At 38.2% G+C, this 24,797-nt stretch overlaps 2 protein-coding genes across 2 annotated transcripts; one reads left to right on the top strand and one right to left on the bottom strand.

The window, feature by feature from the left end:
- Window positions 1–1,825: 1,825 nt before the first annotated feature.
- Window positions 1,826–12,634, top strand: HDC (histidine decarboxylase). Its single transcript, XM_005148721.4, has 12 exons — window positions 1,826–1,971; window positions 2,834–3,006; window positions 4,035–4,148; window positions 6,100–6,222; window positions 7,050–7,184; window positions 7,857–8,000; window positions 8,236–8,302; window positions 9,094–9,256; window positions 9,364–9,454; window positions 10,599–10,697; window positions 11,381–11,482; window positions 11,675–12,634. Exons 1-12 carry the CDS (start codon window positions 1,944–1,946, stop codon window positions 12,419–12,421), a joined length of 1,986 nt encoding a protein of 661 aa, XP_005148778.2. The 5' UTR covers window positions 1,826–1,943; the 3' UTR covers window positions 12,422–12,634.
- Window positions 12,635–14,219: 1,585 nt separating this feature from the next.
- On the bottom strand, window positions 14,220–22,761 carry SLC27A2 (solute carrier family 27 member 2). The gene is given in 11 exon segments (XM_034066148.1): window positions 14,220–14,394; window positions 15,485–15,574; window positions 15,576–15,632; window positions 17,624–17,635; window positions 18,029–18,103; window positions 18,706–18,832; window positions 18,835–18,900; window positions 20,451–20,541; window positions 20,881–21,075; window positions 22,010–22,139; window positions 22,646–22,761. Coding segments are annotated over 11 exon segments (1,134 nt in total).
- Between the last annotated feature and the right edge of the window lie 2,036 nt (window positions 22,762–24,797).

Raw genomic sequence — 24,797 nt, 5'->3', positions numbered from 1 at the left:
GCAGGGTAGCTATAACAGAAACTTATCACCAGCAATATTTACCGTAGCTGTAATTCATTATCACTTATTTTATTCTAGTTCTGAACAGGACCTGCTGTTTGTTCTCTTCTATGCAGAACGAGAAACCAGCCTGATGAAACTATCACCTTTGAGCAGAGGCATAGGGTATATGTCACATGGAGTATTTACTAGGTAGTTTAGCTCTGGAAACATTGTTAAAAGTATTGTTCCTTATTTGCTGTTCCAAATTGAAGTCATAAATGTAATTAGCTACCAGCTTTCCTTGAGCAGACATCCGCATATTGAAGTAATGCATTAGTTACTTGTAATGAGGTACAGTCACAGTTTCTGAGAACTCTGAGCTATTTTGGCGTCAGTCCTGTGCTTGATGCTAGCCCCTTATCGCCTTTGTTACCCTTTTAGGGCACATTTACAGCAAAGCTAAGAGAGGCTCATGAATTGATACTTAGCGTGGTTTGTTATTTTTTCCCTAGTGTTTCCAGAGAAATGTGAGATAAAGCAGAAGAATATGCATACAGTATTTTTTCCTGCACTACTTCCTCTTTCAATGCTTTTTATCTTCTTTTAATTTCAGTATATTAATCAGATGAGCATGTATCATCATCTTTGTCGTATCTGAAACAGTTCTGTCTTAGGTATCTAATCACAGCAGAATCTAGGAAAGGTTTTCACACTCTTCTGTAGAAAGTACGCTGCGGAGAAAGATGTAACAACTTCCTAGAATAATGAAAGCATTTGGGCTACACCATAGTACATGAAGCAGAGGAACAAAGCTGCTCTGACCGCCAGTTCTCTTCCATATGATGAGAACAGAGAAACTGCTGCCACGTATCAAAGTGTCTGCCAAAGCAAAGGGTCCTCAAAGGCAGCTATCCTGTTTCAAACAGGGCCAGCCCTAAGCAAGAGCACAGGGTATAACAAAAATAGGATGAGCATGTACTGTACTACAGAAGAATTTCTCATGCTTAATCCTTAAATCCTACCTCTCTTTTTTCCCAGGGCTGCCTGATACCAGTCTAGAGCAAGTGAGGTCCTTCTGTTGAAGATAGGTCTCAACATTGTGTCAAACCAGTGTCAAAGGTAGTGTTGCCAAAGAGGTCAGGATGTGTTTTTGTGTCCTGAAGCTGAAACAAAGAGGAGTCTACATGGCTGTTCTTCCAAACTGAGAACAGTCTAGTTGGAGGACTTGGAGGAATTTTGGAGATACAAGGCCAAATCCAAGTACATATATGAGAAAAGAAGCACAGTTATGGAGAAGAAAGAGGAATTTTCCCAGTTCAGCAATCTAGGGTGATACAAGTGGAGGAACACCACCTTGCAGTGTAACCTGGTCTGATCTGGAAGGACAGGGAATCCACAGAGAGGATCATTGCTGCTTTGTATTGCAGTTCTGCAACTGGCAATAATTGCAATGCCTTTTCTGGCAGCAAGAGACTTGACAGCATCAGTCATAGGTCAAATGTCAGGTGCTGGTGCCTTGTTTTAATGGCTACTGTTAGCACAAGAGTTTGGTGTCCTAAAGTAACATAGACACTTACTTTGTTTTGGAAGCTCTTGAGCTTTTTCTCTTCCTCAAGTCTGATGTTAATGTGTCATATATTCATGACATACATTGCTGCGAGACTTATGAAAGATTGTTTAAAAATGGGAATGGATTAGTGCAGAGGCAGCTACTCTTAGAGGTACACTATTGTACACATCAAAAGAGCACAGATGAGAACATACGAGAGACTGTAAAAGCCCTCAGTTGGGAGGAGTTAGATAATAATCTGCCTACGTTAAACCTTTTCCAGAATGCATGAGTCTGAGAGATAAAGGGAGCTATAAAGGGTGAAGCAGCGAGCAGGGCACCAGACCAACTGTCCGCAGTACCTGAAAGGTTGTGGCCCAGGCTTGAAGAGGTGCTTTTAGAAGGAATCGGTATGGACCCTGAAGAGTACAGACGGAGAGGTGAGTGATCCTCTGCTCTTGGAAATGGGTATCATTTGCTCACAGAGATCAACTGTTGTAGGGCTGAGAGTGGTACCCAAAACTTGTGTGGGGTATATATATTATTTGTACACATGTCCTTGAGACTTAGATCTGCTGAAGCTGAGACAAAAATGTCCCCACAGTTGAGTAAATTGTGTCCCAGAATTGAGTTTAAATTAGTGGATTTAGAGTCAGTGGATAACTTAGGGGGTTTTTTGCCTTATATTTAAAACATTGTGGCATAGCTGCAAAGCTGTGATTCTGAATAAATTTGTGATAAGGTGTTACAGTGGCTCTTCCCTGGCTGACACCATGAAACCTCAGTGATAATGTCACAGTTCTGGAGATGGGAAGCAAACGTTGGTCCTAGGGTGGGAGGAGGTTGCCTAAGAAGTGGAGAAAAGGCATGGAGTTGTGTAGCTCTTTTCAAGGGATGCAAAAGTGGGTATGTTGTAATGACAGGGAAGTATGGGGCATTATGAAACTCTGATTTCTGTGAAATGCAGTTTCAGTTATGTTGTAGGCAAGAAAATCTATTCTTTTAGTAATCAAACAAATCAGACTTGTACCCTGATTGTATTTTAAAGGTACTTTTGGACTATTCAATGAGGACACTAAAATAACCCTGTGAATCTGTTCTGTTCCCATGAAGCTTTTTCTAGAATCTGTGTCCCTATGTTATTACGTGGAACAAGCAGGGTGTAGGAGGAAGGTTAATTCCTGTGGCTATCTTGGAAGCAGGATTCCAAGCCATGTCTAATGCTAAGATCACATGAACTACTAGTACTGCTAGTTAGTTTTCCCACAGTCAAAACTCAGAACACTGGTTTGCCTCTTCCAGGGAAAGAGATGGTGGATTACATTTGCCAGTACCTGAGTAATGTGAGAGAGAGACGGGTGACTCCTGATGTGCACCCAGGTTACATGAGAGCCCATTTGCCAGATTCTGCCCCAATGGACCCAGACAGCTGGGACAACATCTTTGGAGATATAGAGAAGATTATTATGCCTGGGGTAAGAAATAGATTATTTCTGTCATTACTATACTTTATTACTACTTGGGGTGAACACCAAATCTGGGGAACACACAAGTTCTGCACAACACATATCTAAACAAGTGAAGCACCCAAAATGTAGAATGTCTTGTAGATATGTCCACAGAAGGATTCTGGCTATTACCGCTGTGTTCCTATCTACAATTTTAGGGCATAGGCTGAATATATTTTTTAAGTATTTTGTATGTTAAGAATAACTCATGCTTGCTTAGAGGGAAACAACAATTTTCTGACACTGGTGAATTTAGCTTCACAAGGCCTGAACTGCATCATCTCAATTTCAGAGATGTGGAAGCTCAGGCACAACAAAGTGAAACATCTCTTGCCCAGGGTCATTACACAAGACATGACTCCTGCTCTTTGAATGTTAATGTCTCCTTCCTTTTGTACATAAATACTGTAGATTCTAAGGAAGTTCATATACCTAATTAAGTGGCTTATGTAAGAAGTATGCTTTAAATTTTTCTTTATATATGCATGCAGAAACCTGGTCTGATGTAGGAGAGGTATTCACATTAAACGCGCTTATGGCAGCGTCCCACATACAGGCTCCTTCAGGCGTATAGAGTGGGCTATACAACTGTAAATTGCTGTGTGTAGCTAAAGGCAAGCTGTTGTTTGGCAAAGTGAGCGAGAGCAACTTTGCAAGGATTTCCCTTAAAGATAAATATTTTGATAAATATTTCAGCTGTTGTACCATGTTCAAAAGACCATTCTTTCCTGTTCAGAATCTTTGTCTGCCTGTTGAATTCAGATAAATGCTTTTGCTATAATTTGGAATTTATCTAATAATGATACACTGTTATCATTTGTTAATGCTGCACTCCTGTCAATATTATCTCTGTAGCTTTCTGCTAGCAGATGTATAATTGCACATTTATTGGACATGTTGCTGTGATACTTTTCCGTCACTTTAAACAGATGCTAATCACTGTATCTTGTGCAGAATTTTGTGACATTTTCATACTTTGAATAATTTTGTTCTAGGTAGTCCATTGGCAAAGTCCACACATGCATGCCTACTTTCCAGCTCTTACGTCCTGGCCTTCACTCCTTGGAGATATGTTAGCTGATGCAATTAACTGCTTGGGATTCACATGGGTAATTTTGTTGTTGTTATTATTTTAAATATTCATCTCCTTTGTGTATTGTGCAGGAGCGGGTCATGGTTATTCTTTCTTGTTCTGTGAGTCAGTATGATTATTTACTTCAATCAACTGTATGTTGTTTGCATAAATGAAAAATGTCATTTTAAAAAAATAAATAGAATATATAAGAGCAAATATTGCCTAGTCATAAGAGGTGAATGAAGAAAATATATCACTAGAAATGTCTAGTTCCTAATTCTTTGTATATCCCACTGTAAGCAGTGTTTCTTGCCATCTAGTCTTGGTGTTGAGATTGTTACATAAGCACTGCAGGCAATGGAGCAGCCACCATCCATGACTGCAGGTTAGGCTGGGCTCCATTCCAGTTCTCCTGTTCCCTTGAGAGAACACATTTCTTATTTTTGCTGTTCTGAAAATAGTTGTTTGGTGGCCTGTTCCAGAATATCTGAGCACTTTGTATCTTCCTGCAGCAGCTACATGGTGCTATTTGGTTATGACTTTACATACCTCAGTAGCATTCTAAAACTGTGGTGAAATTGTCTATGTCTATGTCTCCATGTAAGAAAGCAGTAGAAACTCGTAAACCTATAATAAATTGATTGTCATGTTCTGCATGTAGTTTTGATAGATTTCTGTTAAGTTTGCAATGTAAACCAATTCTTTCATATGTGGAAAGCTGGACACCTTTCTTTTTCTGCTCTTCAAAAAGTCTCCCTAAAACATATCAGTGCCCTTTCTTTTAGGGACCTAGGGTGCGTACTTGGGTGGTGAACTGCAGTTCCAGGGTTCTTTCTCAAGTGGCTCATTGTGATTCTAATTTTTTTTAATGACTCTAAAATTATTGATAATTCAGAAGCTTAGCACTGAGGTGATGCAGGTAATCTGAAGACAGCTTTTAAGGAGGTTGCTGAGATTCTCTGGTATTCCAGGAGAGCAACTGGTAATGAGCAAGGTAGCTGGAGCTCACCCTTAACTGCAACCTTAGTATGGAGGTCTGCATTACAGAACTCACCAAACAACGTAACTTTTATTACAATAGTGTTGTGTTCTGCTAGGTATGGGCCATAATATTACACAGCTGCTTATATATGAGAAAATGCTTATATTTGAGAAAATGAACGTGAGCCAGCAGTGCGCACTTGCAGCTCAGAAAGCCAACCATATCCTGGGCTGCATCCAAAGGAGCGTGACCGGCAGGTCGAAGGAGGTGATCCTGCCCCTCTACTCTGCTCTTGTGAGACCTCATCTGAAGTATTGTGTGCATTTCTGGTGTCCTCAACATAAAAAGGACATGGAACTGTTGGAACAAGTCCAGAGGAGGGCCACAGGGATGGTCAGGAGAGCACATCCCATATGAAGACAGGCTGAGAAAGTTGGGGCTGTTTAGCCTGGAGAAGAGAAGGCTGAGTGGAGACCTCATAGCAGCCATCCAGTATCTGAAGGGGGCCTATAAGGATGCTGGGGAGGGACTATTCATTAGGGACTGTAGTGATAGGACAAGGGGTAACGGATTAAAACTTAAACAGGGGAGGTTTAGATTGGATCTAAGGAAGAAATTCTTTACTGTTAGGGTGGTGAGGTACTGCAATGGGTTGCCCAGGGACGTTGTGAATACTCCATCCCTGGAGGTGTTCAAGGCCAGGTTGGACAGAGCCTTGGGTGACATTGTTTAGTGTAAGGTGTCCCTGCCCATGGCAGGGGGGCTTGGAACTGGATGATCTTAAGGTCCTTTCCAACCCTAACTATTCTATGATTCTATATCCAGTGCTACAAAGCTCGTCATCTTCCTTTGTTGTATCTAGGTGAGATTTCTCCCAAAGCAATTAAAACATGTTAATAGAGTAAAGTGCATATCACATTTTAATTACTAGCTAAGGGCTGTGCTCCTGCTATGCCTGCAGGGGGAATTACAGCCTGATTTTCTTTTTATTTTATTTTTTTAGGCCTCCAGTCCAGCCTGTACAGAACTGGAAATGAATGTGATGGATTGGTTGGCTAAAATGCTGGGCCTTCCGGATAAATTCCTGCACCACCATCCTGACAGTGTGGGTGGAGGAGTGTTACAGGTAGGAGAAATCAGAGACTGCCTCATCATGTTTTGTTTTGTTTTCACTCAAGTGAATTTCCCTCTGGGTGATAGTCTTCCTGGAGGAAAAACCAAGGACATTTGCTCTATAGGTCTGATTAGAGAAATATACCAATTTGACACTGCTTTCCAAAATTTTAGTATTAAATATAGAAGATAATAGGAGTGGCCCTTGCTTTTAGTCCCTATTGTGTTACAGGCAAGGAGCAGGTGCTCTTGTAGCCGTAGTAAGGCCCAATGAGAGTCAGAGATTTGTATCTTTCATACTGTTTCACATCAAATTAACCACTGAAGTGATCCTTCCATGATTAGAGAAGAAATCTTTGTCACTGTCCTTCTGCCAGCAGTCCTTAGCTACACAAGATATTCTTTTTCTCATGCCTACTTTGTGTCTGAAAGTTGCAAGATCAAAGCCTGAACATTTATCTCCTTTCATAAGGCCTGAGCAAGTATCCCCTGGAATCAGTGTTGAGGCTTTGTGTTGTTATAAGGAGCTTTGCTCAGGTTTGTGATTTTTATGGAAGATACTACATTTTAGCTATAGAAGAGCAAAATGAAAATGTGATTTATTTACTCCCCCCAGCTCAGTCCTGCATGATAAAAATGTACAGAAGTTAAAAGGCTTAGTTCTGTGTCATTGGCCCAGAGAGCTGCTCATCACTAGTGACTTCCCATCTCATCCCAAAAAAATGGTAGTAGAAATAGAAGAGAGTGCAGGCAACTGAGCACTCTGTGACTTCAGTAAATCTCTGATAAAATAGCAATGAAGTAGCAATATGTTGCAATAAATGAGCAATGTCTTTGTAGAGCACTGTGAGTGAATCAACCCTGGTTGCACTGCTAGCAGCAAGGAAAAACAGAATTCTGGAGATGAAGGTTTCTGAGCCAGACACTGATGAGTCCTCACTCAATTCTCGCCTCATCGCTTACGCGTCTGATCAAGTAGGTTCTTAGGGTTACAAAGAAAACAAATTTGCTTCTGCTGCCTCACCCAGGTCATACGATGTGAACTTGCTTTTCTTTTCCAAGGGAAGAACACATACAAGAATGCTCTACAAGCCTGCATGAATCCCTGTAATGTGATTTTCTGCATATGAGAAAACGAAATCTGTGGGATGAGGTTTTGTAGAGTCCCAGCAGTTCTCAGGGCACTGCCTTATGTGACTCGGTTTTGCATTTCCTTCCTGTTTTTCACCAAGCCTTACTCCAGTAACGAGGGGCTGATCTCATGCTGCTTCAACTCATTTAGCTTCACATCCTCCTTCCACTTAGGGACAGGCACACTCAGGACATTACCTCAGTGCTGCTCCTGGTTGTGGCCTCCACTCTAGGCCTCTGTGCTTGTTCGTGGAGGAAGTATCTACACAGTACTGTGCCTCTGCCTGCAAACCTGTTCTGTCCTTGGACATTACATTGGATAATACATTACAGTGTATTATTTCTTTTAGTTATATGTAAGGAAGAAACTTTCAGACTTGTATTAATATGGGTTATTATTATAATATTATAAGGACCTTATCTCTGCTTTTCTGCCAACCACTGTCTTTTATAAGGCCATAATTTATCAACTATTCAGCTTTACAGCTTGCTTTCTTACCTTTATTTTTTTTTAAGGCACATTCTTCTGTAGAAAAGGCTGGCTTGATTTCTCTTGTGAAGATGAAATTTCTGCCTGTGGATGAGAACTTTTCCCTCAGAGGTGAAACTTTGAAGAAAGCCATTGCAGAAGACAGAAAGAAGGGCCTGGTGCCAGTCTTTGTATGTAAACTTTCTGCCTGGGGTATCGACACAGTGTTGTATTTTTAATGTCAAGATAAAATTACATCTGAAACATTTCTTACTGTGTTAAAATGGGTTAAAATGTATACAAGAATTTCTATTTTATTGAACAAAAAAAATCAATACAATTGCAACTGTGACAGCCTGTCTGCATTGAAAGTGGTGCACCCATTTACTAAAAAAATGCCAACTCAACAGGTTTGTTTTCTTCTAGGTTTGCGCAACGTTGGGTACAACTGGTGTCTGTGCTTTTGACAATCTCTCAGAACTGGGTCCAGTTTGTAAGTGGCTTTTTTTTTTCCCCGATTTTAAATTATATTAGCACAGAAGAGTATGAGAATTTTTCATGCCAAAGCCAAAGAGAGTAAAAATACTCATCAGCTGAGTATTCATGTCTCAAAGATCAGTGGAGACAATGCAAGACTTTGTAGTGATTTCTGGAAGACTTAGATTAAGATGTAAAAATACTTTCTGTTCAAGATGGATTAAATTTTCCAACTAATACATCTTTAATGTGGTTATTCATGGAATACAGACTGTACAGTACAGAGTGCAGTACTGCTGCAGGATGGATACATAAATATTTAACATAGAAAGGAGTTTTGAAGGTAGTGTTTGGTAGGGTGTCCTTTGTAGCCACCAGTTCAATAGGTAATTTGTGCTTGCAGATTCTATTCCAGCATAAATCCGGACAAAACCCTATGGCATTTCTTTCTATGGCTTCTGTCTCTGGGACATTTTTGTTTGCCACTGTGTCTTTATTCTGGCTTTGTGGAACTGAGTTGTGCTGGGGAATTTCACTTAGTAAAAAGGCAGATAAGAGAAATCAAACATTAAAAAGCCTCACACGTATGTAATGGTGAATTTTATTACAGAGTCCATCTGATTTCAGCATTACCCTATATTTTGCAGTTCTGGATGCACAATTTTAGAGTAAAAACAGGTTGTTTGTCTTGCTCATTGTCAGGCCATCCACCCCCTGCAAGAAATTGCACCTAGTTTTCAGAGAGGAAAGATTAAGCATGCACTTTGATTCCTTATGTCCCTGACATACCAATTCCAATTCCATTAGGTGCTGCTGAGGGACTCTGGCTTCATATTGATGCTGCATATGCAGGAACAGCATTTGTATGTCCTGAATTCCGATTGTTCTTGAATGGAATCGAATATGCAGATTCCTTTACTTTCAACCCTTCTAAATGGATGATGGTTCATTTTGACTGCACTGGATTTTGGTGAGTAAAGACAAAACACAAGCACTACCAAAAGAATAGCATGCAAATTGCTAAGTCTTTCTCTACACAATTTTTTTGCTAAATACAGTTCATTCTGCAATTGATAGGGTCAAGGATAAATACAAGTTACATCAGACCTTCAGTGTTAACCCTGTCTACCTCAGACATCCAAACTCAGGAGCTGCTGTTGATTTCATGGTAAGTTATTTGAATTGGTATTTTAAGTTGCATATAAAATGTTCAAACAGACTGCTAAATCCTTCACACTTTGGAGCATGCTTATCTTATAGCTGGTCTCATTACATAAAAGCATAAACCCAATTATACTGAGATCCTAATGCAGATTAAATAACAAAAGTGAGCTCTGGTATGAAAATTAATTATAAACCTGCTTTTAGATCTAGAGATTGAAGTACTTGATTTTTAGAGATGGGAATACAGCCTTGCCTTTTGGAATAGAAGGGTCATTTCTGTGCATTGTGTTGCTGAAGTAATTCCTACTGGTGGCATTTTAGCTGGTTTTCTTGTATTTCTGATAGGTAGTAATAGAGAGAGAAAGGAGTAGGCAAATGCCCAGGCTCTGGAACAGCAGTAGAATGAATTACATTTTTCTTTAGATTGAGGTATTCACAGGAGAGCTAAGAAGCATTTCTCCATCTTACAGGAGATTTCAATAAGTCAGCCAAAGGAATATTCACTGCCAATTGTTTCTGCTATGATCTCACCCTAGTCCTGAAAAGATAATTGTTTTCTTGAAATCAATAGTTCTTTTCACTAGGGACTGTGAGTGTACAGAGGGGCAGAAAAAAATACATAAATGGGTCCCTCTTGTGGTTAAATAGGGCCCTGCATGTAGTTGTGTAGCTCCCTAGGAGTATTCCTTTACATGCTCTGCACTCTTTTCCATGCAGCAGCTGTTACTTCCTCTGGAAGAGTCTAACCCTGTATCAGCCTGCTCACTGTTTATAGTTGATGTGGGAGAACGTTCAGGTAGAACTTAAATACTGAAGTGAGCAGTCAATCCTACAGTGTAAATGGACACATCATAACTTGATAATGTCCTTTAAATAAGCAAAAGTGGTGTTATTAGCTAGTAATTAACTAAAAACTTGAAGCATATCTAGGCCTTAGATTAAGGGGAATACCCAAAATCTTTTTTTGACAAATAATTGAGAAATCTGTAGATGTAGTGTTTTTTGATGGCTGTTTTCTAGACATGGTGGATTTTCAGTAATATGAAATTACTTGCATCAAGACCCAAGTCTGAAAGAACAATGGTAGCAGTGTAAGGGGGATGCTCCTTTCTGTTGTCTCTCCATTGATACCTGTTGTGTTTTCACAGCACTGGCAAATTCCACTGAGTCGTCGATTTCGTTCTTTGAAGCTGTGGTTTGTGATTCGTTCATTTGGAGTGAAAAAGCTTCAAGATCATGTTCGACATGTATGTGAATTCACAATGGAAGCATAACTGTATTATGCTTGTTTACTGGTAGCTAAGTTCAGTGATAATTCAATAAATTCAGTGATGCAAAGATGAGTAACAGAAGTTCTTCCACACATAAAGCTTGTGTGTGAACACTAAATGCAGGCTGATTTTACTCTTAAGTAATCTGTAAAGATTGTGTAGACAAAACATTTCCTGTACCCTTCTGGAAAGCAATAGGCAATGAAAAGTGACTCAGTAAGTTAGTGCCTTCTGCATGTTACTGGGTACTGATCTGTAGAAGCTTTCTTTGAGGCAAAGTGGCAGCTGTTTGGGAGGCAGGCTGAGATGAATGGCTGAACCCATAGCTATGAAAATTTACAGGCTTGAGTCCTTAATGGAGTGCAAATACAAGGGGTCATATTGTGGATCAGCAGTTGCCACAAAAGGACTCTGAGGACACATTCTGTTTTCAAATCTTCTAGAAAATTCCTATGTGTACTCCAGTTACTCTTTTGCATTGTCAAGGGTTTGGGTAAATAGGCTTTCAGATATTATTGTCATTCTTCTGTTTGCTGCTACTCATACACTGGAATGAAATGTTCCAATAAGGAAAGGAATTCTTTTTAACTACTTAATTTATTGTCTACAGTGGGTTTGTGACAAACTAATACATGACTACTTTTATTCCTCAATTATAGGGTACTGAAACAGCCAAGTTCTTCGAATCCTTGGTTAAAAGTGATCCACTCTTTGAAATTCCTGCCAAAAGACATCTTGGACTGGTTGTATTTCGAATAAAGGTAAAGATAGGGCCTTTTGCATGTCTTTGAAATGAATTTACCATACCTGATCTTTCCCCAGACATTAAGAACTATGAATAAATTTTCATGTAAGAATTTGTAAAGCTGGAATTCTTATGGGGATGTGTAGATGTTACTGGAAATTCTAACTATAGTTTGGGGTTTTTTTCTTCTTATTTATATTTAAAACAGGGTCCCAACTGGATCACAGAAAAACTCCTGAAAGAACTAAGCAGTTCTGGCAGGGTCTTCCTTATTCCAGCAACCATTCATGACAAATTCATCATTCGGTTTACTGTAACGTCTCAGTTCACAACCAGGGAAGATATTCTACAAGACTGGAACATCATTCAACACACTGCAGCCCGGATTGTTAGCCAGAATTGTGGGTTGCATTGCATCAGTTCTGGTGATGGGCCAGGAATCCCTAATATGATAGTTGAGCCTAGTTCAGATGCCATTAGTGATGCTTCTCAGCTTTCCCCAGATGGAGGAAAATACAAAACACCTTCCAGAAAAATAGTAGCTCAGCCTAAGAAGCTAGCAGCAAGTCCCAGTATGTGTGTGATTAGTCAAGGGGATCCTCTAGATGACTGTTTTCCAGAAGATGCCCAGGATGTTACCAAGCATAAGTTAACATCTTTTTTATTCAGTTATTTATCTGTTCAAGGAAAGAAAAAGACAGCACGTTCCCTTAGCTGCAACAGTGTGCCAGTGACTGGTGGTTTTGAGCCATGTAACCCCAAAGCAGCAGCCACTGACAAGAAGGAGTCTCATGCAAATACCAGAATTCTTTCCAGGCTGCCTGAAGAGGTGATGATGTTCAAAAAAAGTGCCTTCAAAAAACTAATTAAGTTCTACAGTGTCCCAAGCTTTCCAGAGTGTAGCATTCAGTGTGGCCTTCAGCTGCCTTGTTGTCCTTTGCAAGCCATTGTTTAACAAGAGATTGGTCCTTAAGATTACTCCAGGTAGCAAGGGAACCAAAGTTTGCTTATTCATATGCAATACTACATGTTATTTTGTTCAATATGTAAGCATCACCAATGACCACTGAGAAAATTCCTGTGCTTTTACTGGTGGAAACCTTGTGTATTTATAGATTAAAATGTCAAATAAATCTTGTAGGCATATAATAATGAAACTCTCTGGTTTGTAGACTGTGGTAAAGAAAATGCCAATTTCTGCCTTACCAGTCCTGGTAATGGACACTTTCTAGCTGGCAGGCTAGAACCATTCTAACCAAATATGCTGGCTTCAGTAGGGGGTAAACTGCGCAGTCCTATATTTGCACTTTGTTTTTAAATACCTTGACTTAAACCATTGAGAGGCTCTGTGTGTGCAGACAATGCCAGCATCGGTTCTGAACTGTGCAAAATGAAGGGTGTATACTCTCAATGAGATTTTGCTGTATTAGGGCAATTTTAAAACATGCAGAGTTTAAAAACAGCAGCCCTGCTATCCCCTCTCTGCTGATCAGTGGTGGTGCACTGGTGTGCAAGAGCAGGGGCCTTTGCTAAGCACCTGTGGCCTTTCTCAGCATTACCTAAAGGCTGTATAACACAAGTGCATGAGGAAAGAGAATAGGAATAATATTTCACCCTTTCTCATAACAGAAGAATTAAGGGGAATTACAGAAGAAAGGGTGTCTATGCAGCAAACAAACATTGCTACAACAGGCCAATGATTTACATGTGTTTCAAGAGAAATTAAATATGGGGGCAGAAAAATCTATGGAGGGTAGTTTTATACTGTTAAATCAGGAAGTGTGATGATTGCTAGGAGGCTATTCTGGGAAAGCACTGCTGAGTGCTTGCTGCCTTCATAGTTGTTCCCAGATACCTACAATCACCCCATCTTGAAGGCAGCATACTCAGCTAAATAGTTTCAGTCTTTCTTACCCAGTACAACTATGCTCGTTATATAAGCAATGCATCTGGTTAATCAGAACAATTTCCATACCCTTAAACATCACCTGAACTCACAGTGGGGTATATTGAGGCACATGTTACAAGGAGCAGTAAAATTTAGTTTGCTAAATTTTTCTAGTAAGAACAGATCTATTTCATTCCATTCTGTAACCTTATTTGCCTTTTTTTAAATCCTAGGGAAATCTAAGCCTCACTTTTTTTATGAAGTGTCCGGCCTGACATTACTCTCTTTGCGCCCGAAGGAAAATACATCTTAGTTCTTATAAACTGTTTTGCTTCTGTGTATGTATTATTTGGTGCATGAAAAATAAGAGGACATCTCTGCTGCAATGGAGAAATTAATGTAAGCATCCAATGCAGACTTTTTTCAATTAGTTAATTTAGACAACTGTAAGTTTAATGGTCTTTTATAATGAGTTTTGTGGTTTTGACAGAGGGATGTAATTCTTACTAATACAGTGGACCACCCTTTAATATAAATTATTTGTATAAAGGTGTGTGACATTGTACCCGCTTTCACAGGTGCACAGTATTAACATTCACGGCATTAACAATACTTCTATACACAGTAGGAAGGTAGACAAGATTCAAAGCATGAAGAAGGCAGGCTAAGATACAAATAGACTTGGTGAAGTTCTGCTTTATTAAAACAATCTCACATTCACACTTTATTTCAGATACTGATAGTTGCTAATATTAATAAACAGGATTTCCTGGCAAAGTTACAGTAACAGATACTTTAAAAATTGAGTATCATTAAAACACAAGGGGTTTTTTGGTTTTGGTTTTTTTTTTTTTTTTTTACTTGCTCACAATTTGAGATTATGGTTTTTTACTGAGTTATAAATGGCCCGGGTCATTGGTACATACAGGTTTTCTCTGTCATCTAGGAAACACAGGCGATCTTTAATTACTGCTGGATTGAGACTCTCCTCCATTAGGTGTACTTTACGGTACTTAAAAGTTGCTGTAAATTCAATGGCACTCTAAAACACAAAATTACATCTCTATTTATGAATGTCAGCATATAATTGTGGGAATTAGATCTCCTAAATTTAAAGGGAATCATATTTAAAGAAAATCCATACAGAACAGAAGCTGAAGCCTCAGTAATAGAGGTCTAAATGATCTACATTCATCAGACAATAACTGGACTTTGGAATATGTGGGCTGGTAATTACTCTGAAAGTACTGGGCCACAGACACATTAATGAAAGGCTTACCTTTCTATTTGATTTGAAAGAGGCAGGAAAACATTAGTTTTTAACTTTTAGTCAGACAGAATCAAGGGTTTTATCCAGAAATACTTAATATGTTCTCGGATCAAAAAACGAGATTTTTTTTTCTCAGCAAAATAAAGAAAATGCCAGTTGGAGACTGACAAAGACTGTACTTTACTTGAAATGGCAAGACAAACCATTGCCTTGACTGGTCAACTGTTTTGTTTATAGAGCTCAAAAGTTTAAAGGCCGATTAAACAGGTAGGTATGCTAGTATCTCTGCGTTAGTCATCTTGAATCACCACAGTGAATATGCAACATTTCTCAAAGGGGCAATGTTTATTTTAAATAACTTGAGAAGTACGGTGGGAGTGACGTTCTTGCAACATTTCCTAATGTAAATTAAACTTCCATTCAGAATTTGGCTACTTATTCACTGGTAGAATAAAAAACTAAGGCCTCTCTCACAAAAAAACTTTCCTGCAAGCTTTTGCTTGTGTGAATCTTTATTTTGCACAGAACGATCTGTAGAGGGAGCTACACTAAAGGGAGAACACACCCATATTACTGTGCTGAAGGAATACAATAGGAAATCTATTTTTCAAGAGAATTTCCTAATTTCAAATGTTAAAATGTGACGGGTATCCTGTAACTGCTCATGCAACCTGTTTTTTTTTCAGGCTAAACTGAAACATTTAGGTGCAGCTGTACTTTCATTTTGGTAAATGACAAGAGCAAGTGAGAGATTAAAAAGAAGCCTTTTTGAGAACTGCTAGTCTAAGTAGGAAGTCCATAGTCCTCATAGAAAATAGAGGAAACACAAATGCGGTCACACAAAAGCTACTCGGGAACACTGGTTTATCTTAATCCTTATAAAACGAGGTCTTGCATATTTTGGAAGGTGAGTTTTAACATGTCTGTAAGTACTTTCTCCATTAAATTCAGTTTTCCTTCAGTCGAGTACATGCCATTCCTGTTCTGCCTTCATAACCAGAAGGAATACTGACAGCACAAAACTATAGTTCATACATGAATCTGAACTTCAGACTAAGCTCTTCTGCTTTGTTTTTGTTTTTTGCCTTCTAAACCATTTTAGAAAACATTCTAACATATTTTCCCTTAAACATCTAAGTGATTAGATTTCCTTAAGGCTTCACCAGGCTAGATGCCAAACTGTTTTTAAGGCCTAGCATCAGAACTACAGATGGCAGATATTTTGAAAATCATCCATCTTTTGAAAGTGTTTGGGAAGACTCTGGAAATTCAACTCTTGGTACTCTGAGGCAGAAGTCTGCCTGCAGCAGCATTTAACTGTGTGAGTTAATTTGCTTTGCAATACATCACGGTAAACATGCTTGTACTGACAAGCTCATTCATGCAAAAAGAGGACAAAAAGTAGTAACACCAACTTTACCATTGTTTATTACCATATAAATGCTGCAAAAATCTAAGGACTTCAGATTTCTTTTTACTTGCCTAACTACATACTGAGAGGGCTTTCTTCTCTCCTGCTTTGGTGGCTGAGGGACGGGATGCCACTTAAACCACAAAACTATTGGTATTCCCTTTTCTGGGTTTACAGGTAATGCAAGAAGAAATAGTTAATATTCTTATACAAAGTTTTACATTACAACCATATGCATGCTTTCACAGAATTGTATATGGGAGATGTGAAAACAAAAAGTAGAATCTAATCCTTGCAGAAAAGCACAAACATAAACAAATTTAAGATCAGTTTTTCTTCAGTTTCTTTTGAGTTTTGCTTCTGTTTGCCTTTAACACCCTGTACTACTGACACCTGGCATTCTAATTTGTTTAGTCAAAATCTAGAGTGCTAAATTAATGAGTTCTCAGGTGCTAAATACTGTCACTCCCAGCTACCTTAATAAAGTACAAATATTTCTGTGCCATGTAAAACAGAAAAAAAAACCAAACAGTCCACCCAGTTCTTACACAAATATAAGATAACCTTTTTTTTTCTTTTTAAGTGTAAAGTTTTCATAATTGGTTATTAACAGCTCTTCTATGTGGTATTACAAGAGCATTGATAAAAACAGCATGTTTCCCTCATATCCTGGTGTGTAATCTGAGAAATACATAAAGAACTCTAAAACATTTATCTTGTTAGCTTTCTTCTGAAATGTCTCTTAGGACAGATGTGTGTTTATTCCTACCACTAAAAAGCTGAAAATAAGGGTGATTTAAAGAGAGGCTTTTTAGATCAACAGGTGTAGCAGAGACATACATGATTTTTTTTAAAAAAAAGTATTTATTTGAATTAAATTCACTATTCTAATAGATCATCTTGTTTTATGAACAGTCTTTTTTAAGCCTCAGAAACACTGGGCATTTCTGTTTTCATGTCTTCCACTTTTAGTAGAAGAAATAGCAAGCAGATCATAACATTAACAGAATCACATGAGGAATAAATGGTGGATGTAGGAAGAGTGGTGTCTCTAACATGCCTTTCAATTCCAAAATACTAAATTGTCACTGATGTGAGACATATTATGATGTACCATAGTCTGGAAATCTTTCTGGCAAGTGTGATACCTGTTAATTAATACTGTTAATGAAGTAATAATTAAGCTGTTAAACCTGTTAACATCTGCTACCTTACTTAATGGGGGCTCCAACTCCTAAGGGCATGCAACATACAATGTACCTACTCCAAACCATTTGCACAACATGATGCTCAGGATTTCAATCAAATCGAGCCTTGTTTGTTTGATTTCAGATCCCTACATTACACTGTAAGAATTGGTTCCATTTTAACCATCCATCACAGTCCAGATGCAGTGAGGAGCTATATGGGAGTCCTGTCAATCTGGGTAAGTGAGAAGCATGGACAGGAAGGTATCTCCAAAATGCAGGAGACAAGAAAGTCAAGTTCTCTGTTCCCTCTTTTGGCTTTCAGGATCTCTGGGAGTCTGCCTTTAGCAGCAGTGCCTCTCAAATTAAAAAAAAAAAAAAAAAAAAAAAAAAAAAAAAACATGCCATAAGTGCTTAAAAAGTTAATAAAAGATTTCACACATTTCTGAGCAGAAAATAGGCAGCAAATGTCTCAGAACCTGCATTCCTTAAGATTGTTAAAGAAAGGTTAAAAAGGGAGAAAGCAATTTCTTACATGCCATCTCATATGTTCTTCGATTCTCCTGGTAGTATTTGTCATATACTTTAATATAAGCTTTGGCTATGTTTGTTTGTTTGTTTTTCTGATTAATATTCCATTTATTTAAATGGTGTAATGTATCAATTGTAGCTTATGAAAAATAAGTTGAAGTAAGGCTACCTATACCCTGCAGTTCAGTATATTTGTATTTTGTTAATGTATTTAAAAATTCTTTTGTTGAAATGTCAAGTATTTCACTCTTACCTGGAACAGATACTCCATATACAATGACTTCTGAACACAGTCAATTAGTCCTAAAACATCTTCAACTTCAGTTGTAGAAACATTTTCCCCTTTCCACCTAGAAAATAAGCAGTTGATAGTCATGATTTTTATGTGTATCACATACAGAGACCTCCCGTGTTTTAATGTTGAACTTTACAACAGGCTGATCACTGAGCTTGAGATCAGAAAGCACTTTCGTGCTAAAACAAGGAACTTCTTATCAGAAGGAGAGAAAAACGTGCCAAAAATTCAACAATGCATTCCAGATTACTCAAACCTCAGAAAAACTTAACATACTTAGTTTGATCATGCTTAAAATTACTCGAACCAAATACCTCCCCAAAATACTACTTATCTTCGATTCCATCCTAGGCGCTATGCTTTATGAGTTTTAAAAGTATAGTGAATGTGAAACTACAATGGTGGTGTTTGTGAATGCAAGTGGTTTCTAACTGTTGAAAACCAGCATTCATTCATCAGCCTAAGTTGAATCTCCTGTAGGCTCTGTAGGTAACTGAAAACACCTGATAAACCACAACACTGGAGGTGACTTGCAGTCCCCTCTTTTTCTGACTGAAATCAGAGGGATTTCTCTCTATCAGTCAGTAGGAAATACTGGATATGGGAGAGAATGTCAAAAATTTCTCTTATGACCAACACTGAAATAAATAAACTAACTGGAATGTGTCTCCAATTCAACCATGGAAATAAATGAAGTTATCATTATTGATCACTAAAAGATTGTCGATATTAACATATAAATCCCTTTTTTGAAAGACATATCTTAATTGCTTCTTCTCTGCTGTTTTGCTCCTGCATAGCCACTAAATGGTGCATATTGGGTGATTTTGCAGATCAGTAGTCTAGCTTTACCTATGAAGAGGTTAAGGTTTTTAAACACCTGTTTAAAAAGCAGTGTCAATCATCAGAAATTAACAAATCTTCCTTGCATCACTGAAGTTTGCAGATGTTATAGAGTTATTTGAGAACTCTGTCATAATCATCATCTTTTAAAATCAGTTATGGAGGTACAGACTGAGTTTCACCTTGTCCTCTCAATTCACTATCCTTCAAAGTGCCAGTAGATAATACAGTTTGTCACCTGCTTGTATTAATGCAGCAGAACAGAATCTCTGAGGTCTAGTCTGGTAAGTGGAAAATAATTGTCCAGTTTCTCAACCTCAGTTTCACAAACCTCAGTTTAAAACACCTGAATCAGTAGGAGCTGTGTTTACAAAGGAAACTTACACATGGCATCAGGCATGTCTTTAGAAGGTATTTACATGTTACTCAGTTGGCACAAGGCAGCCTTATCCCTCAACCAAAAGATTCAGCAGGATTTAGGAACCAAATACTGCAGTTCAACTTGCTTCCTTTGAATGCAAAATAGACCAAAAGGCTGCTTAGTATATTCTTTAGCATTTCAGGTGCTAGAGCTGGAGTCATTTATGAAGGGAGCAGGAACAGCTGTGTATTTATGTAAACTGAAAATCAACTCCATGTTATCTAAAGCTTTGCATGGATGTTATACACTGGAATGAATTTTATCTACACAAAATACATTATAGTCTGTCCCCATCTAGCCTGCGATTTTACATTTTTTCACGGGTTTCTCTTTTACACTGCAGGTATTCTTCATGTCCCTGCAGTTCAGCAACTTAAACATTGGGTGCATTTATATAAAAATGGAATGTATGTGTATGCATCCCCCCTCTTCCCAGCTCAAGAGACTGCACAGGGAGAGTTGGCATAGGAGATTATACCTATGGGGCAGATGCTTTTAACATAGCTGGTATATTCCTCAGCAGTAAGAAGTTAATACCATTGGTAACCTGTCCACATTTCCCCTTACGCACAGAGGGGGTGAGCATTTCTGTCTTCACTCATAGTAATGAGGGCACATGTAAAAGAATGCAACAAAATCAAAAGTATCACAAGTACCTGGTTTAAACACAGGCTTGCCTGTGTCAATATATAGACCCCTCCTATGAAAACTGATATTAAAATATATTATAACAAAGGTACTTTCATGGTTGCTTTCTCTATTGCCAATGGCAAAAGGTTTCAGCCACTGCTGGAAAAGAGAACTGCTTTCTATTTTGCAAATGTTTCCTTAGTGGCATGCTAAGTACAAAGTCTTGAGAAGAATTAAATAGCTCCTGCTGAAAGTAAAGATCTGTACTCAAAAATGTTAGTGTGCCCATTATTAATTGGACAAGTTATTAAAATCTATGTATACAGATGCTGAATTTCCCACTGTAGTTTACCATTCTGTTAAGGTGTATTACAGTAGTATGTGATTTGTTACATATTTTCTAACTCATATTTAAAAACTTGGCATCTTCCCAAACAAAAGTGATGCAAAGACATGTAATTTAAAAAGTACATACTTTTCTGAAATTTTTAAGGAATTAACTTTTTACCTTTGGGCACTTTTATGCAGTATCCATTTTCATCTCAGACTGGTTCCTCTTTCTCTGTGTCATATTTAATCAGTTCATAGCGCAAGATTTTCTAGTGAAAATTCTCAAAACAGATACACACATGAATATTCAATCTTTGAAAATTTCAGAATTGTACTACACAATCATCTTTCTATTTAACAAGAGCCAAATACATCACATTTCAACTGAATGTGTCGAGTCTAAATCTACCTGAACTAGCAAGTGATATCTGTGTTATCTAGCATGGGCAGCTATAGATTGTAATTGAAGAGAATCTTCTCCCTAAACAAACTTGTAACAGCCTTGGGTTCTTCTCAGCTTCCCATACAAGTAGCCTGGTATATACCCATGGCAATATACCAAACTTTGCCAAGAAGGACAAAATGCCATGTTTTGTTGTTATTTTCACCTTCTGCAGGCAGTTTACTCTTCCCACTGCACCTATTTTTCCAGTGTAATTAACAAAAGAAATATTTCCTTCAGTTGATGCATAAAATTCCAAAATATTAATATTTCAAAATCTTCGTACAAATTCCCTCCAAACGTCAGCCGTTATTCCATTTCCTATTGCAAGGCTGACTTTGTGATCCTGATCATTTTTTCTCTAGAAACAATAAACAGTCATGAATTCACATTTCTTCTGAGTGAAGGCACAATTTCTACTTCTGGAAAACTCTGTGAAATTTTACTCTAGAAGTATTGAGCATATTCTGAAGCAAAATTTATGCAAGACTCATTACAGTTAATGTTTTTTATATGGAAATGGAAAAGAAGTTACTGAGCAAATTAGGCTATACATCTCACTGTAGTTAACATGATTTGGATGGAGACAGAAACAAAAAATACTATGCAAAAATCCAAAATGAAACTCAGGCACTATTAAACTATATTGTTTGTAAACCTTGTGGTGACCACCTGCAGAAGAGTCTAACCCTGAATTCAGCAAAGTGTTTACAGGATTTAAATTCTGTAAAATAGTGTTTGGGTGGAAAAAGGAAATCTCTTCTGCCATTGTAAGTGCAGGATTGGGCCTGCTTAAAATTCTATTGCCACATTTCACAGCACTTTGAATAGTTCTATTATATGTTTCTGTTTACACAGTGAAGTGATAAACAGTGAGCATGGCAGTCCATTTATGCCTTCTTTTAAGTTTGTATTTATCCTCAGCAATAGCAAGTACTGAACTCTTAATTCATAAACTATCTAACATGTTAATGAGTAATAACAGACAGAATTTTAGTCAAAATATGGAGTCTTGTCTCACTTCTTGCCTTTTGCCTCAACTGTTTCTTTTATTATGCAATTTAATAGTATTTTAAGGCATGAAGAGTCTTTTAAAATATATATTGACTTCTTGAAAAAAGTTAATCCTAGCATGTAACGAAATTTACAGACCTTGTTAAGGAAGATTTTTGTTGGGCTTTTTCTTCTTCTTTCCCTTATTAGATTTCTTAAGATTTCTTAGATTTTAAGCATAATGTAACAAAGATTCACAGTAGTTTAATTAACAAAGGAAGAAAAAAGGCAATTAATGTTACCTGTGGCACACTGCATAGATACTGAAGCACTTCTCCAATATACTATATTACTGTCACATTGTATTTTCTGCAATCATCCCAGAATTGGCTTGCTGAAAATCTGGCACACAAAATGATGGTCACACCTGTGTAAAAAAAAAAGTAAAACAAGTTAAGAGATTGAACAATTCTTATTGTATTGTAAGACCGTATCGAATTTCTTAGCATAACATCAGAAAACCTGTAGAATTAGGGATAGCTTTTGAAAGTTCTTTCCTAATATATACTGAAATACAATCCATGCTGAATGACTGGTTTAAGCTCTCTTTCCATTCATGAGAAATTAAAGGCTATTACTGGGGATGAAATCCAGTACTAATTTACCTTAAACTGTAAAAAAGCTGTCATGTAAGATACTGTTTGTCCAGGAGATGAAATAAAATCTGTACAGGGTTAAGATCTGTGTGAGTCATGAGACTGCAACCGAGGCACAAATGTCTCTTGACTTACGGAGGAGTCAACAAAGGTAACAGAGACATGTATAACCAAGTATTTAATCTCAAAGTTTGGCAACTAGGAAAGGCTTACTATATCTGCGATCATGAATTCCACACAGTAACATGTTCATTCATATTAGTCAAGTGCATGGTATCTTTCATGATACATCTATGGACTCCAATGAGGAGAGCAGAGCTATGATAGAGTGGCAAAGCAGTATACACAATGTCTTCAGAGGTAACATTGCCAGCATCAAACAAACCACAAGCTAACATGTGTTCATGGTTAATCACTGCAGCTTTGGGAAGACCTGTTTAAAGTCAAGCAAAAAGATGTGTAACTTGAACAAAATCCACAGGAAGACCAGTCAGGTTCACAAGAGCTTAAGATTTTTTCTCTCATCCACTGATATAAGTATTAATTCTAGAGGTATGCAGCTTGCATTTATGCAACACACTGGTGTTTAGCCTTAATACTAATACTATGGTACCTAGGAATAACAAGTAACTAGAGAGTGAGTGTCCTGGTTTGAACAGTAGCAGTCATTTTTCTCCTTCTTGGTAGCTGGTGCAGTGCTGTGTTTTGACTTTCGGGCTGAGAACGGTTGCTGATAGCGAGCATGTTTTGAATTACTGCTCAAATGTTTGGTTTTTCCAAGGCCTTTTTCTGAGCTCATGCTCTGCCAGGGAGGAGGGGAGGCCGGGAGGAAGGAGAGACAGGACACCTGACCCAGGCTAGCCAAAGAGGTATTCCATACCATAGCACGTCATGCCCAGGATGTAACCGGGAGAGACCCGGAAGGGCTGGAGCTCTGGGGGATGGAGGAGGTGTCAGTCGGTGCTCAGTCGGGCAGGGTGGGGTGAGTTATGGGTCGGTGGCTGGTGAGGTGTTGTATTCTCTTCACTTGTTATTGGCTTTATCATTATTATTTGTGGTAGTAGTAGCAGGACTGATTAAAAAAAAAAAAAAACAAAAAAAAAACCCCAGCAAAACACCAACCAAACATGTAAAATTTCACACAAGTACTTGCTTTGCTGACCAGCTTTTTCACAATACATTGTTCTTCTAAGCTATTCCTCGAGATAAACGTTTTCCATTGTCCTTCTACTGCAGTCTCCTCATAAAGGTTTTAAGCTGTACTGAGACAATGAAGGACAAAGGCACAAAATGTAATCAGTTCTAAGTAATGTTAAGTTTGATTGCTTTGTAATGGAAAATAGCTGCGGTGCTTGAAGGTAGTTGACATAGTTTCAGGTCCTTAGGACATTAGTAAAAAAGGTGTAAGAAAAGCAGAATAGAAAAACAGGACCTGGGGATGGGGAGTGTCTGGGACTAGCAGATGCCCAGGATGGGCAGAGTTATACTAACTGATAAGTAGAAAGGATGATTGCTATGTTTGTGGTGTTAATAAACCCATTAAGATGGTGTAAACATCTACTGGGGAGTATCCAGGACTAGCAGATTTCCAGGATGGGAGCAGTTAAACTAGCTAAGTAGAAGGACAGGATGATTGCTATGTCTGTAATATGAATTAAGCTGGTTATTAAGATTTTTGGGAAAAGTAAGTGACCCTTAAAGACCACCATCACATTTTTGTATGTATGTGGGAAACTTGCTGGAAAATGATGTAATATGCCCAGAGACCATATAAGGATGGCCTGTATAGCAATACGGGGACACACGTTAGGAGGAGCTATCCCCCGTGTCTCCTGGCTCCGCAATAAAGAATACCTGCTTGTCAACTTCAAACTCTGTTGGCGAGTTTGTTCCTCGAGTTTTCTCCGAATCAGTACAAAGACTGCAGCCATGAGCTAGCTAATTTGCTGATCACCTAGCAATAGGGACTAGAACTCAACAGCTTAAACAGTAATTATTTCAGTATTGCTGGGTATTTGGATGGTCTCCAAATTGGAATCATAGAATCATAGAATAGTTAGGGCTGGAAAGAACCTTTAGATCATCCAGTTCCAACCCCCCTGCCATGGGCAGGGACACCTCACACTAAACATACTACACTTCAGTTCCTGTTATTTTCTCTGCCATTTGCCAAGCCCCAGTAACTTCTGTCTATAGTGTTCCTTCTGACACTTTAGATTTAACACTAAATTTTGTTTTATTTTTTGTAAAGCCCTGTTAGGAATTAGTCAGCACTGCACACTGGGACGATGTGTTTTCCTCCATTAATCTCAGGGTGTAAAGGTGTGTTAGTCTGCTACTAGATATAGTTTTGTTTGTTCAAGTATTTCTCATTGCCATAGCAGTTTTAATAGGTATTTAATTGCTAATTTGTATGTTGTTTGAGGTTAATATA

Source organism: Melopsittacus undulatus, chromosome 9 (assembly GCF_012275295.1).
Source record: "Melopsittacus undulatus isolate bMelUnd1 chromosome 9, bMelUnd1.mat.Z, whole genome shotgun sequence".
Classification (NCBI taxonomy): domain Eukaryota; kingdom Metazoa; phylum Chordata; class Aves; order Psittaciformes; family Psittaculidae; genus Melopsittacus; species Melopsittacus undulatus.
The sequence above is the reverse complement of the archived record's forward strand: the minus strand, read 5'-3'. Positions and strand labels throughout refer to the sequence as shown.

Excerpts from the sequence above, each read along its gene's own strand:
- HDC (XM_005148721.4), top strand. The coding sequence starts at position 1,944 with ATGGACCCTGAAGAGTACAGACGGAGAG. Across the intron at positions 4,149-6,099 it reads ACTGCTTGGGATTCACATGG|GCCTCCAGTCCAGCCTGTAC; the intron begins GTAATTTTGTTG and ends TTATTTTTTTAG. Across the intron at positions 7,185-7,856 it reads TCGCTTACGCGTCTGATCAA|GCACATTCTTCTGTAGAAAA; the intron begins GTAGGTTCTTAG and ends TTTTTTTTTAAG.